The sequence below is a fragment of the Pseudonaja textilis genome, chromosome 5 (genome assembly GCF_049901715.1).
Source record: "Pseudonaja textilis isolate UNSWEBS1 chromosome 5, rPseTex1.2, whole genome shotgun sequence".
Lineage (NCBI taxonomy): Eukaryota > Metazoa > Chordata > Lepidosauria > Squamata > Elapidae > Pseudonaja > Pseudonaja textilis.
The window spans coordinates 13668120-13683905 of NC_141994.1; the positions used below are offsets into that span (position 1 = coordinate 13668120).

At 36.8% G+C, this 15786-nt stretch overlaps 1 protein-coding gene across 1 annotated transcript in view; it reads right to left on the reverse strand.

Annotated features, from left to right (window-relative positions):
- The window catches only part of TAFA5 (TAFA chemokine like family member 5), a 311537-nt gene that overhangs the window by 18565 nt on the left and 277186 nt on the right, over nucleotides 1-15786 (reverse strand). The window contains 1 exon segment of the mRNA XM_087934142.1: nucleotides 2842-2888. Within this exon segment, the coding sequence (XP_087790268.1) occupies nucleotides 2842-2888 (47 nt within the window).

Here is a 15786-nt window from a genome sequence, read left to right on the forward strand (position 1 = left end):
GTAGCTTGACTAATTACTGATTACTAGCTTGGTCATGCTGTTTCCCTTCAGGTAGAAAGTTTGATTTCCTTTGTTCTTCTCCTCTTAAATTGCAATATACTGCAGGACTTGGGAGCTTGTCTAGCTCAGCTGACTAGGAGCCAGCTTTTCAAAACATCATCATGAAACGTTTAGGAAAAAGAAGGCTGTATCCCTCCACCATTTCATATATCATAGAGATACAATTGAAATCTTGTTGATAAATGCAAACATTAACATTCCAGATATCTATTTCTAATATTATATTATGAATGAAGACTTATATAAACAATATTGTGATACATCACAAAGAAAAAAAAATCCCCTCTTTTATATTTAAAGGTATGCGGTATAAAATCAAGATCAGTGCAGAAAAAAGGTCATAGAATTTGGGGGTTGTTTTTCTCATTTCACTTCACTGGTTTTAATTCAGTTAAATTATTGATATTAAATAACTATATAAGATATCAATTGTTACAAATGATTGAAATAAAAAAGAGATATATAGTTGGAGTCATCCTAAGAGGGATAAATGCTTATTCTATACAGTATCCCAATATAACTCTTTAAAATTGAAGTAATATAGAAAATAAGACTGAATGCTATCTATAGGTATCAGTGTAGTATGTCCAGAAAGTTCCTTCTACTGTCTTCTGAAATCTTTCACCAGGATGAATCAAAATATCATAACACATTTCGGGGGAATTTCAGAGTAGATGTCACAGTAACTTTTAGTGATATCTCTGTCAGCTTCGGAAGCCATACTGAGATTCGATGCTTCCACGCTGCCACAAGTCTGAGAAAGTAGGAAGGGGGTGGATTCAACTGAGTAGCTCTTAGTTGACAAAATAAATTCTTTTGTTAGCTCAAGGTCATTGAGTATGGCGCAGGATGAAGTAAAGATCTTACTTTGGGATGGATTGTGATTGGGCCATGTGACGTGATGACAGCCAAGAGGGGATGGACTTGTAGTTTGGAGGATTGTAGGAAGCCCAGAAACTTTCAGATTTGGGATTCCACAGATGTGCCAGTATACTATCCTAATAACGGTACTTTTGAGATATGTTTGTCTCCGAGTTATTGATTAGGATGGAGGTTTGCTGGAACCCTGACATTATCCTGAATTTTGACAATCTCTTTATTCATGTCTAGTGAAAGGACTTAGTGCTCCCTGTGCTTGGCGATTTTCTTGCAGACATTTCATTACCAAACTAGATAACATCATCAGCAGTATTGACAGTGCAATAATTTTGCATTGCATAATTGCAAGGATCCTCCTGTTCAAACCTGAGCTGCAAATATTCTCTTCTATTGAAGGTCATTAGGGGCAGGATTTTTTTTCACTATGCTTTAAGACAAACTGAAACAATAGAAACAATGTTTCTATGGAGATATATATATATATATATATATATATATATATATATATATATCAATCACACACACACACACACACACCACACACACACACAAATACATACAGATAAATACATATACATATGGAAGCATCTAAGAATGTTTCTTAAGTAACTCAGAATACAGTAATGACATGGCCACCAAGACCAATAGTCAATTAGGACTCACTCTCCTCTCTAGCCGTGTTGATCAGGAAAAATATTCACACCCCATTTTTGTATATATTACAGCTGCAGTAAGAAATAGCAAGAAATTTTTACTAATTAATAAATGATAAAAGTTGTCTCTTTCATAAAGGCATGGACTACTGAAACTTCCCTAAGTAATTTCGGAAACTTTCCCTAAAGCATAAAGGTTTTGTGTGTGTGTGTGTGTGTGTGTGTGTGTGTGTGTGTGTGTGTGTGACTCTCTAAGGTTCATGTGGGCCCAGAGTGTTAGCTGAAAATCACAGACCTAGAGAAACTGCACTTTGTGCAAAACAGCAGCGCAGGTAGTTTCACGTGCTTTTAGATCAGCACGTTACACCTCTGCTTTGTGAGGTGCATTAGTTGCCAGTTTGCATTCGGATTCAATTAAAGGTGCTGGCAAGGAGCAATAATTCGATACGTTGCACTGGGCTGGGTTATTCGTGGGACCATCTATCACTTGTTACATGTATCTGTTCCAACAGGAACAGCAGAAGAAGCAGGGGAATGGATCATCCCTGATCCTACTGGCCTGGAAGGCCCTGAACAGATGGCTTTGAGTCATGCCTGGGGATCTGGTAGAAGTATGGAGCCTGCAAAATGACTGCATTATTTGTAATAATGGACTATGCTGTCTTGCATTTTACACGTCATGGTTTTAATTATTTAATCTGTTTGAAAGGTTTTTTTTTCTTTTGTTGTGCATTGCTTTTTTTTTTAACTGAGCCAGTTGAACAGTTGAACAGAGTCATGTATTTGAGATGGGTAACTACATAAATTGAATAAATAAATAAATAAATATGTGTCTAGTAACGTGTACCAAGAAAACTTGTGTAAACAATATTCTTTAGAGGTATAAGGGCATTTCTATTTGCTCTTAACTTTCTGGCCTTGTTTTAAATAGGCACCAGCCTTGATATCTATTTTTTTTAAAAAAAATCTCAACACCGAAAATTTTAAGTTCAGAGCTCTACTAAAATTATTGCTTGGTTTTCAGGTGACTTCTTTCTTGCCACTTACTCTTTCCATTGTAAGAAATCTCTCCTTTTAATATTAGGAGCATCAACATTTTTACAAGTTTTTATTCTTTACATAAGGAAACTTCTTTAGCTCTTGGTGAAATCTTCTTGGTGAAATTTACAAATACAAGTGTTTTCATTAGAGAGCCATTACTTTTCAGATATAATGTGCATTGCAACTGTTGAAAATTATTTTTGCTTACCTCCAAGTGCAATTATATTCAGATGAGTTTTTGTCACCACTGTCATGCTGGAAAAAAAGAGAAACATCGCAAGTGTACAGTGGAGGAAACTACTTTTAATTGTGTGTGATTTGAATTAAGGCTTCAGATGAATTATTGAAACAACCTAAATTTCTATCACAGCACCAAAAGGCACAAATTCTCCCTGGCTGATAGAACTGCCAAATGATTCTAAAGCAGACATTCACCTGATTCCTTTCTCAATATTCATGGATGTTTTTTTCAAGTAACTAGGCTGACTGAAACCTTCTTCAAAAATGCTCATTCTTCTGAAAGAATGTTATTTCCATTTCTTTTCTAAACTGATGCTGTTGGAGCAGCTGAGCCTCTTGGGCTGAGCTGGGAAAAATGCCCATTGCAGTTATCTGTATAACCTCTCCCAGGGCTCCTTGTAGCTCTTTTAAACATTATTAAAGAATGGCTCTATCAGGAACTCTGTAGTCCATTATTAATTGAAGTGCCCTGCCTTCTCCCAGGCTGTTATTGTGCTAAACCTCATGTCATGCTTATTTATTTAGTTTATCCTGTTCTGTTGACAAATGCTTATGGAGAAAAGAGAATGATCCAGCTAGAATTTGTGGGATGGAATTCTACTTTCTGTTCATATAATATAACAAGATGTGGAGCTCCCTTCTCTGTTCCTGCCTTAAACACCTCTTTAAGTGAGATGTTTAGGTTGACAGTTGAAAAGATTCATGAATCTCAACCGAGACTTACCCCGTCACATGTGGTAGAAAGGAAGGGAAATCAATGTTTTAAAACAGAAGTGAAATTGGCAAAATAAGATTGAAAGCTTGCCTTCAGAGGCCTGGATTTCTTGTAATTCATCTATTGAAACCAGAATATTGCAACCCAACCCTACAGACCAAAGAAAATGGGCCATACATTCTCCTTCTCGGCTCATTGCTGATCTCATAAGAGGCTACTTCGGCCTGCAGTTTTTCCAGGATCCCCTATGGTCTCACTTATTTTTCCCAAGGAGTAAAGGAAAAAAAAAAAGATTTTTACATCACAGAGAAGAACTGTATCAGGGATATCAAATTCAATTTCATTCAGGGTTGTATTTGACCTCAAGGGACAGGGCAAGTAGCTGGCCAGCTCGATGTCATTAGTTGAGGCTCTGTTTTCGGCTGCTAAGGCCTTCTGCAACCCTCTGCAAGGAAAAACAGAGCCCTGTGTGTGGCCCACCCAGGCTCCGTTTTCGGCCACACAAAGATTCCCCGAGCTTAATTTCACTGGCAGAGGGCTGCAGGAGACTGTCACGGCCAAAAACAGAGCCTGAGAGGACTGTGCACGGCCCTCCTGAGCTCCATTTTTGCTGGCAGAGGCACCACGGGCTGGTCTTTCAATGTTTCCAGGGCAACCCTGTGGGCCAGATCTAAGCACCCTGCAGGCCAGATCCGGCCTGCGGGCCTTGAGTTTGACACTATTGGACTATATGATGGCCTTGTCCAGAGACAGATTACAGAGCACGGGTGTCAAATTTGCGGTGTAATGTTGCTGTCATGTGACTTTGGTCATGTTTCGCGGAGCTGGGGTGGGCATGGCCTGCATGTGACGCATATGGTCCATGGCAGAGGTGGCATTCAGCAGGTTCTGACCAGTTCTGGAGAACTGGTAGTGGAAATTTTCAGTAGTTTGGAGAACCGGCAAATACCACCTCCGACTGGAGATTTTACAGTATCCTTCCCCTGCCACGCCCACCAAGCCATGCCCATAGAACTGGTAGTAAAAAAAATTGAATTCCCACCTCTGGCCCACGGGCCACCCGTTTGTCACCCTTGGTAAAGCTCTTCCACCCAACTATTCATGCCTTGCTTCTTTTCTCCTTCCCAACAGTCTTACATATTCCCGATGCGGGGGAAAATTCAACCGTTTATTGGGATGATAAAACCGACTGTAATATTTACTGCTTCTAATATAAATTAGTGCTTGCAGTCAAGCCGAGATATTTTCCTGCTTGGCAAAGCAAACATCTTTACATTCACACATACAACCCCAAAGTCCACAAGAAATGCCATACTTTCTGTCAACCGTCGTCAACAAGGTTCAGAATTAATCAGAGAACTTGGAGAAAGCTCTAATTTTGATTAAGCATTTATTCTCACATAAGAAAAAAAGTGCATACGAAGACATTCACTTATGTTCCTGTACTTGCTAGGTCTTTTGAAACATTACTCATACTGGAAATAGTAAAACAATAATAATAATCAATGCATATTTTATTGTGCTAAATTAATTAGTTAATTAATGTCCCTTAGTGTCCTACTAGCTGTTTGACAAGCAAAATGACACTTAGGATAATTTTTATCAATTAGCATGTGATTATTAATTAAGTTCTGGTACTTGGAAATTGGTGCTATCCCTTTAAAGTGAATGTTTACGGAGTATCCTGATATTGGGTAATTTTAATAATACAATTTATAGTTATCTATATTTGAGAATACATGGAATGGTTTGTTTTTTAATAAAAGCATAGATAAAATGACATGTTTCACAGTCCCTTAGTTGAATGCAATAGTGAGTTTTAATTATTGAGAATTCGAAATCTAACTTAAGTTAATCAAATAGTTTTTATCAAGTGTTTTTTTTTTCTTTAGACAATTTATATTTTATTACAATGATAGAAATGTTATAATGAAGCATTTTAACAGCCATTCTAAGTCAGTATGTATTTACAAAAACTAAACAAGGCAAAAATCACTAGGTTTACTAAGGATATACTGTATTTTTTGAAATATTGGGTATTTTCCTAAAAAATTAAGATGGATTTTGTGAATACTTAATAATCTTATTAATGAATAAGGTTAAAAAGAAGCATGAACTGAAAATAAGCATGTACATGCATGTATCCATAATAAATGGAGACCAGCTAAGGCCAAACTGCAAGTTTCCCTCATGTTATGCAATTTACTTTATGCAAATTTACTTTAATGCAACTGATCACTTTCACCTAAGATCTGGTTTATGTCCCCTCTCTAAAAAAACCCAAACCCACATATTATAGAATTTTTATCAACATTGTCAAAGTGAGCCAAAGGTCTGGAAATTCCCTCAATACTATCCAACTATTTACAAAGTCTGTACTACTATTACTATTAATCTTCTCATCACTCCTTATTACCCATTCCCTCCCAATTGCGACTGTATGACTGTAACTTTGTCGCTTGTATCCTTATGATTTATATGGACTGTTTCCTAGTATGATTTGATTGCTTATTGCACCCCATGACTATTATTAAGTGTTGGGCCTTATGATTCTTGACTCTTGAGGAATGAATCTTTTCTCTTACGTACTCTGAGAGCATTTGCACCAAGACAAATTCCTTGTGTATCCAATCACACTTGGCCAATAAAAGAATTCTAATTCTTAAAAAAAAATGTGCCAAGACTTCTTCCTAGAGTTAGTCAAAACTGCTTGAATTTTTTCCCACCAAAATCATTTCTTCTTCTCATTCACACATTGATCGCTGTCTTTTATGGTTGTTTTAGCTGTGCTTCCTGTCTGCCATCCCTTGCTTCCGTACTTGCATTATACTGTTATTATCGTAACAAAACGTCCAACAACCTCTTGGTTGACCTGGATATCCAAAATGAAAAAGAAAAGAACCTAACACTAGAAACAAAGTTGGATGCGTTATTATGTAAATGTAATTGTTGTGTAAATAACATAATTTACACATACAGAATCTTGAACCCTAGGATGAGCTTTTAACCTTGATATATCTACATCCATTGAGTTTAATGACTGAGTTTCATTCCAACTACTGGGTTAAGTGCAATGATTGGTAAGCGGAAGAGAGAGTGAGACAGTGAGGGGGAAAGGAGGAAGGGAAGGGAAGGTGCTTTCCTCTCATTCAGATAAAGTCCTTTTGTACAGCTATGCTAGCATTACTCTGCTCTGGAAAGTATGCATTGTTGTCAGACTGGATCAGTTTTTTGAGGCAAAATACAGCTGTAGGCTGCCTCTAAACAAGAAATGCAAGCTGGGTGGAGGTGGTGGTGACCTAATTTGATCAAACCTAAGTGTGCTGGCAGTTAGTAGAACACAAAAGAGTCCTGAATGAAGATCTTGGTTCACAAAGTACAGAAATGATATTGCATGCCTGCATGTGTTTCTGCACGTCCTGTCTCTTTAAGAGGCAAAAAAGGAGGAGTAGAGATGCCTTTGAATACTTTGTGTGACAACAATGTCGTTTAATAGCATCCAAAATGAGAACTGTAGAGTTAGATGGCATTCCTTGACCACTTCAAAATAAGACTGCATTCCAAATGGTGCAGAGTTTCCTGCTTGGGGGGAGGGGGGGTTGGACTAGATGACCTACAAGGTCCCTTCTAACTTTGTTATTCTGTTCTAAATTCCTATTGAGTTAAAATTAATTTCCTACTTGTTATTTCTTCTGATAAGCAAAAAAAAAAAAAAACAAACCAGAGCTTCTTTGGTATCTAATGCTATAATGAGTAAGATATAGGCTAAAAACTCAGATGTCGGTAACACTAACTCACTGATTCCTTTTATAAACAAATGTGACATAATTGACATCTATGTATTCTTGCTTTCCATTAATTTTAAAGACAGCATTGTTTAAATTTAATTGAGAGCCCAAATTAAATGCACATTTAAATGTTCCTTTATTGTTCAATTAGATTTTTGTAACAAATATAGATAGAAAGCATTTGTTGATGAAAATAACATTTTTAATTTATGACAGCACAAGATCTAAATCTCTTTGTAATTCACAATATATACCTACTGACTTAATTTATTATTAATCCTAAATGTTAAAGTAACTTTTTTATGTAAAAAAATGTAGTCTGTGTTTTGTGATGTCAAATGTTGGGTTGCTCAACAAACTTATGATTAAAAAATCCTGGATTCTTGCAATATAAGACTTTGGTTAAATTGGTGCTGTGTTAAAGAAAAAGGCTTAAGAGCATTGCTTACTGATGATTAATGAAAACAGGCTATTTGCCAATGACTATGGCATTAAGTAATAAATAAGAACCATGTATCCTTTTGACCATATAAGATTATGTAAGAGTTAAAATGTGGTGATTCAGCCATTCTTATTCTTCCAGTAGAAAAATGTTTCATACACTACCCAATTGTGACAGATCTGGGAATCACGCCAAAATTATTTAATCATCTTCTGAATGAACAGATCTTCAAAGACAATTCTTCATCTATTATAACAGCGTTGATGTTCATCACAAAGAAATGTTTTAAAATTAACCATGATCAATCTTGCAAATATATGTTATGGTTTAATGGGATATTAATGGAAATGAGGTATAGCTATAATTTATCAGTTTCATCAATATATTCTTCTAGAATATCAATGTTTTGTAGTCCACTTCAATGGTCTACTTACTTAAGAGGCCAAAGTTTGGATGAACATAGCTCCCATGTATACTCTGGCTTTGTCCCAGCTGCAATGAAACCAGTAATTAGCAAACCAGTAATTAACAAACCAGTAATTATCAATTAGCTGTTTTGTTCCAAATCAACAATGCCGTTACCAGCTTTGGAAGAAATCATGATCTTAAAATAACTGTGATTTTATGATCCTGCCTTATTTGAAACTTCCAGTCATGACTTTTTTACGTAACAAAAATAGGAAACTATGGTTAATAAGAGAATCTCATTTAACTCATGAAAAGAAGAAGTGAACAGTTAGAATCTGTGAAATGTAATACTGTGCAAGTTGGGCCATTTTGTAGAGGCCAAGGTGATGGTTAGCAGAGCTACCATTGGTCCAGAAAATAGACTTGTTTCCATTGCTATCTTTACTTACACTGTAAAAGGTCTCATGACGGAGATATCTGCTTTTAGATATTAATTACACAGAAAAACATATTTCTTAATTTTAACAAAAAGTAAAGAATAACAGGTTTTCATTAAAAATAATAAAATTAAAATATACGTTCTATAAAAACAACATATTTTAATTAATAACAAGGTTAAAATTTAATTACCTTGGATCCTTTGTTTTTGTGGATGTAATGTGAGCTGCCTTTGGATATTCTAGATCAAGTTATTCTTGTAATAAACTGATATAAAGTTGTCATTAATTTTGACTGGAAAAAAAACTCTCACACACATTCAGCCTCCCCTTATTTCTATATTCAAATTACTCAATTTGAATATTATAATTTAATCATATTTTAAATTACATGTTAATAGTTTTTCTCCAGTCTGCAATGATTTATGAGATATTCTGAAATACATTTCCTTTTCTATTTGTCAAGATTCAGTTTTCATTAGATTCTGTTTGCAATGATGCTGTATATCTATCCTAGTTTTACATAATGCTACCGTTTTGCACCCTGCACACAACCCTATGTCAGCAGATTACTGAGGTGCAGCTAAGCTTGGGTGAATAAATTCTCTCAGTAGGCTCAGAAATTGCAAAGTAGTATAACTCTATAAAAACAGAAGTTGTCTTTAAAAAATCCTTTGCAAGACACCCACAACAGCTGAATTAACTGCAGCTTGCAGTGTTCCTCTATGCCCAAACTTTAATAATGGTAAAGAAATTAAACAACACGGGCTGTTTTCTAGATTTCCTTACAAGAGACGATAACCCATGAACTGATTTCTGAAAGTCAGAGGTGGTATTTGCCAGTTCTCCAATCTACTCAAAATTTCCGCTACTGGTTCTCCAGAACTGGTCAGAATCTGCTGAATACCACCTCTGATCCAGATCCTAAATTGTAGTCAATCTTTATCACAGAATGTGAAACAAGCTCATCATAATCCATTCTTTATTTGGGATCAAATATCATCTAAATCTGATTTTATAATGTTACCAGAGAACAGATCAATGCAATGATTACAGATTAACAGAGCTGGAAAGGACCTTGTAGGTCATCTAGTCCAACCCCCACCCCCCATCCGGTCCAAGCAGAAGACCCTACACCATTTATGACAAATGGCATGATAGGAAAAGCATGCAAGCCCAGGATCTGATGTTCTTTCAGCTGTGTAAACCATTTTTGAATTCAGCTTTAAAATACTCGGTTCAAGCAACATATAGTACTGAAACATAGGATAGTATAACAACAAATATTTTGTAAAAAAAAAAGCCATTTAAAAATTTTTGTGCTGTTTTAGCTTTTGAAAAGCTAAACACCTTGCATTTTCCCCTCTAATTTATGTGTGTATACACACACACACACACACACACACACAGAGAGATGAGTAAAAGGTAGGCATACCATATGGTAGTACTAATATTCATATAGTAAAAACAAAAATATTATCCACAGGACCAGCACCAATCTTCAGATGAAACTGGGACAAATAGAATAAATAAAAGCATCAAGTTAAGCAATAAGGAAAGATATGTCAGAGTCCAGGTCAGATAGAAAAAGTAAGAAATAAACACTGTATTCTTGAATTTAGGATGGATAGATGGTTATTTCTTTGAAATAGATGAATGTCATCCCCGATTCCCTGCATAGAGAACATCAGGGGAGCATGTGATTTAGAACTTCATGGAGAAATCCCTACGTAAGCATAATCACTTCTGTAGTGAGGTGTTTTCAGAATACCCAGGAAAAAACCTGCAGCCACAGAAAGCAATACATCCTGCCATATGTTCCAAAGTTAAGAGCCAGTGAAAAATTTAGATGCAGAAATAGGGAGTATGTGAAAAGATTTCACATACTGTGAGGTACAGATCAGATTTGAAAATCAATGTCCCCTATATGCTTATTAAAAATACATCTAATGCTTGTAAAGCCTAACAGGTAGAAAAAGAAAAGTCCAGAGAATATAGGTTGATTATACAGATAACAGAAAATCATAGTTGGAAGGGACCTTGTAGATCATCTAGTCCAACCCCCCACCCAAGTGGGAGACCCATTTCTGACAAATGGCAGTCCAATCTCTTCTTGAAGGTCTCAAGTGATGGCGTTCCCACAACTTCCGAGGGCAAACTGTTCCATTGGTTGATTGTTCTCACTGTCAGAAAGTTCCTCCTTATTTCCAGGCTGAATCTCTCCTTGTTCAGTTTCAATCCACTGTTCCTTGTCTGGCCTACAGGTGCTTTGGAAAATAGCTTGACCCCTTCCTCTCTGTGGCAGCCCCTCAAATATTGGAACACTATTATCCTGTCTCCCCATGTCTTTCTCTTCACTAGACTAGCCATGTCCAGTTCCTGCAACCGTTCTTCATATGTTTAGCTTCCAATCCCCTCATCCTCCTGGTTGCTCTTCTCTGCACTTTTTCTAGAGTCTCAACATCTTCTTTATAGTGTGGTGATCAAAACTGGATGCAGTACTCTAGGTGTAGCCTTACTAAGGCTTTATAGAGTGGTATTTGTAGAGTGGCTTTATAGAGTGGTATAGAGTCCTAGGGAGTGAAATATGCTAACATCTTTTAAAAGATTTCTAAGAATGAATGGGTCTAGACCACTGGGATGAAAGTTAACTTTACCTAAAAGTAACTAAGATAATTTCAAGGAGTAGCATTTCTCAGCATGGAACAAGGTTTTTTAATACATCTTGGAAATGAAAGGATAGTTCTTGGATTTTTTTTTTTGCCTAAGATTAAGGAAAGTATGAAATCATTATTATGCTAATGACAACCAATGTTATATTGTCACCCCAGGCCAGGCAGAAGGTCCTGGGAATCTGTTGTCCCAGAGCCTGGAGGCCCTGAAGATAGGAATGGGACAAAAAAGACTGAAGTTCATTCAAAGCAATATGGAGTTGCTGTTTGTTTATTGAAAAGGCTAACCTTTTCGTTGTCGTGTGCCGAAAGTGTGCACGCACAAGTGTGCCTGCACCCATCATGCAATGTATGTGACCCCACCCCCTGCGCATGCACATGACCGCCTGTGCACCTCACGCATGCATGCAACCCCCCGCACGCACCACAGATCCACTGTGCATGCATACGCATCTCCCGTGCACTCCCCACCCCCCCCACGCATGCGCGGCAGATACCCAACAATCAGCTGTCTGGCAGGAGGTGCGGGCGCATGTGTAGCGGATCTGTTCCAGGCAGCAGCTCGCATGCCAGCGGAAATGGCTCTGCGTGCCACTTCTACAGGTTCGCCATCACAGGTCTAGCAAATTTCTCTTGAAGGGATGGCATAATTCTCAAATAGTCTTGAAAATAAATCAGGGATCTTCTTGAGCTACGTAAGACATGTAGAAGCTATAGTTAAGGGGGCCTTTGCCTATTTCTGACAGGGTTGGGTGCAAACAACCAAAACATTTCTGAGAATGCATCAAAGTTTATTGCTTGAGTTTATAAAATCTTGCCAGACTAAAAGTTGTGGTGGTGCAGTGGTTCGAGTGCAGTACTGCAGGCTACTTCTACTGACTGCCAGCTGCCTGCAATTTGGTGGTTTGAATCTCACCAGCCTCAAGGTGGACTCAGTCTTCTGAGGTGTGTAAAATGAGGACCCAGATTGTTGGTGGCAATATGCTGACTCTATAAACCGCTTAGAGAGGACTGTATAACCACTAAGTGTATATAAGTGTAAGTGCTATTGTTAGTATCTTTTCCTTGGGAAAAAGGCAAATATAAGTCAAAGGTCTTGATCTCGAATGTTTTCTCCCCGAAACAGATTCGAAGCTGTAATGTCTTCTTATTTACCTTTTCGGGGTCTCCTCTTCTATTAATCAATAAGTTCCACCACATCCTGGTACAACAGTTGTTACCCTACTTAGATGGGTAATTTTCATAACAATAAATTATCCCTTCATGAAGCTGCTCTTGAAGACCACCATGGACCTTCAATTAGTCCATAATGCAGTACTTCGGTTGTTGTATGGCACTCATCACCATGATCATATTGCACATGTCCTTGAAGCCTTTCACTGGCCTCAAGTATTTCCTAATACAATGTAAGGGTCTGGTTGTTATTTCCACAACCCCTATATGGTTCGGCACTGAAGTATGTGAATGGCCTTCTGTTGCTGGAATTGATCTTTCTGATATATTTGTCCCAGGAGAAACTATTAGTAATTGCTCATTTCTGTGAGATAGATACCATGGAGGCAAGTCTAGCAACAATAAACAGAAGAAAAAAATGAATCAGAAATATTCTATTGTACATACTTCGTAACTAAAGTCTGATTTATATGATTTTTTAAAAAATGAATTCTTAAAACACAGACTTACTTTCTCGAAAACAGTGTCTTGGCTTCTTCATAAGGTCAGACATTAAGCACTGCTCCTCTGAGAACAAGACATAGTCTTCTACACTTTACTAATACCAGCTTCACAGGAACGGTGTATGCATTTTAATGTCATCCTATTCACTTTCTATATCTTCACAAGTAATACGAATTAAATCTCCAATGGAAGAAAGGCCCTTGACATTTAGTACTGAAGCGATCCTTTGATGAGGGGGGAAAAAGCCACAGCACATCACATCTCTTGCAGTCAAAATGAACTGATATGACCCTCTTTTCAATGAGCGTCAAATGTGTCTTCACACTTTTATTGCGGATCAATACCCTGAGGCTACAATTGCTCCTTTGCATGTTAAAACGCATCAGCCATTGGCAGACACCAATAAAATGATGTAAGCAACAACTAAGAAGGGACATTGCCATCAGAGAAATGTACTGATGCATTCTCAAATCCAATGTTTATAGATCGTAAAGAACTCTCTTTCACACATGTGGAAGTTATACCAGTGATATTCCTCTGGATTACAAAAACCTTTCGATTCACTAAGCACATGAGTTAATCTTGGGCAAATCACTAAAGTCAGCTAAATTTACATCATAGAAAAGGGGGAACAAAGGGGAGCCCATAGGCTGGATGTGTTACCTGCAGGCCATGCCCACCCCAGCTCTGCGAATAGGAAAAATGTCCTGAAATGTGATGGCAACATGATGGCGTGAGTTTGACACCCGTGTCATAGAGCTATTGCAAATATAAAGTAAAATATGTCCGGGTTTCCTAAATTAAGCTTCTCCAGAGAAGGGATGAACATTATAATGCTAATATAAGAAGATGCGTTTTGCAGATTTGATTCACTTTTTTCCTGATGTCTAAAAAGTAAGTAATGACTAAATAACCTGCTTATTTTGTTAGTTGCAGATTCAAGTCATAGAATTGTAGGGCTAGAAGGAACCTTGGAGGTCTTCTAGTCCAGGGGTCCATAACTCCCTGGGCCGTGGCTGGGTACCAAGTTATTTTGGCTTCGTGTTTCAATTCTTAGAAATGGAGATCCGGAACTATGAGAAACAACAAGAAACGCTTGCAGAACAAGAAGATTGGGACAAAGAAGAAGCCATCTTTAATGATCAAATAATTTTAAGTGGGGGGAAAAAAGAAAAGGGGGGAAAGAGAATGAAAGGTTTAAGACTAGAAAAAACAACCAAAAAGAGGAAGAATTTGAAAGATAAGTATAATATTAGAAAGCAACAGAAGAGGGGATTACAGATGAGAGAGTTAGAAGTAGAGAGACAAGGGGGTAAAAGGGGAGGGAGAAGAAGAGGGGGAAGAAGGCAAGGAAAAGAAGTTGTAAAAGACAGAAACAAGAAATGGAGAAACAGGGAAAAGATATAAGGATTGTAACCATAAGCTTGTTTAGAGATAACAGGTGAAAATTTAATTGCAAAAGGGATTCTGCAAAGGTACATAAGATAGCATTGTTATATTATAAACAGAAATAATTTTAGAAAATATGATTAAAATGATGGATAAAATATTTACTGTAATGTAGTTGAATGGTAATAAATAAATGAATTAAAATGATTGAGAGAATTAAATGGGAACAATTTTAATTATTAGTAATGATTTATAAAAATATAAGTGAGAAATATGGGGGAAAAAAGAATTAACTATGGAAAGTTTATAAGTGTTCCCAAGGAAATACGATATTTAATTGAAAAGAAATGTTAAAGATGTTAAGATTTTAATGAATATTAATGATAGAATTGAATTGGAATGGAATGTGTGCTTTATTTACACATATATATACATATACATACATATATATATATATATACATACATACACACACACACACACACACACACACACAATTTTTTCTTTTTAAGAATCTAGTGTGTATTTTAAGAATGTATCAAGCAGAATTCCATTGGAAATTATGTATTATATTGAATGCTATAATCTTAAAGGTATACATTGATGCTTAAATAAGAGTTTGAATGGATAAAATTAAAAGATACAAAGGTGTCATACTCTAATTGGTAACTACAGGGAAAAATTTGTTTAATAAGAAAAGATAATATGAAATTGAAACAGGACAGACAAAAGTATAAACATAATGATTTGATTGAGATGAGATAATAAAAATAAAGTTGAGAAAATTAAAAGAGGGGAAAAACTATGTAGAAAATATAAAATGGTAATAAGATATGGAATAGAATATAAATATACGGTAATAAGATATGGAATAGAAATTGAGTTTGGTGTCTGTATGAAGAACCTGAGACCATGCTATTTTCAAAAAAGATGTTTTATTTGTATTTTGTTTTTGTGAAAAAACCCCAAAAAACTTTCAAAAAAACAAAAACAAAACTCAACCTCTGCACCCCATTAGTCCATCACAATCACCATCTGTCCCAACTTGAGACATTCCTTCAACCACTCCTCTTCCAGGTACAGGAATAACATGACCTTGACCGAAAAGAAGAATGCTATTATGTCTAACTATTAACACTCTAAAAATCCCCCCTCCTAATTTCCCAGACACAGGAATGTGGCAGCATGGAAGCTTCTGGTGTTAATATGGCTTCCAAAGCTGACACCCCCACCTCATGTACCGGAAGACAGCTATCATGTCACCCCTAACTTTTCTCTTTGCTCCCTTCTCCACCTCACAGCAGCCACTTACCTACCTGCTAGTCTTGGACTTCCAAATTTCTACCACTTACTTTCTACCTGCAAGCTTCTCACAAGCAAAGTAA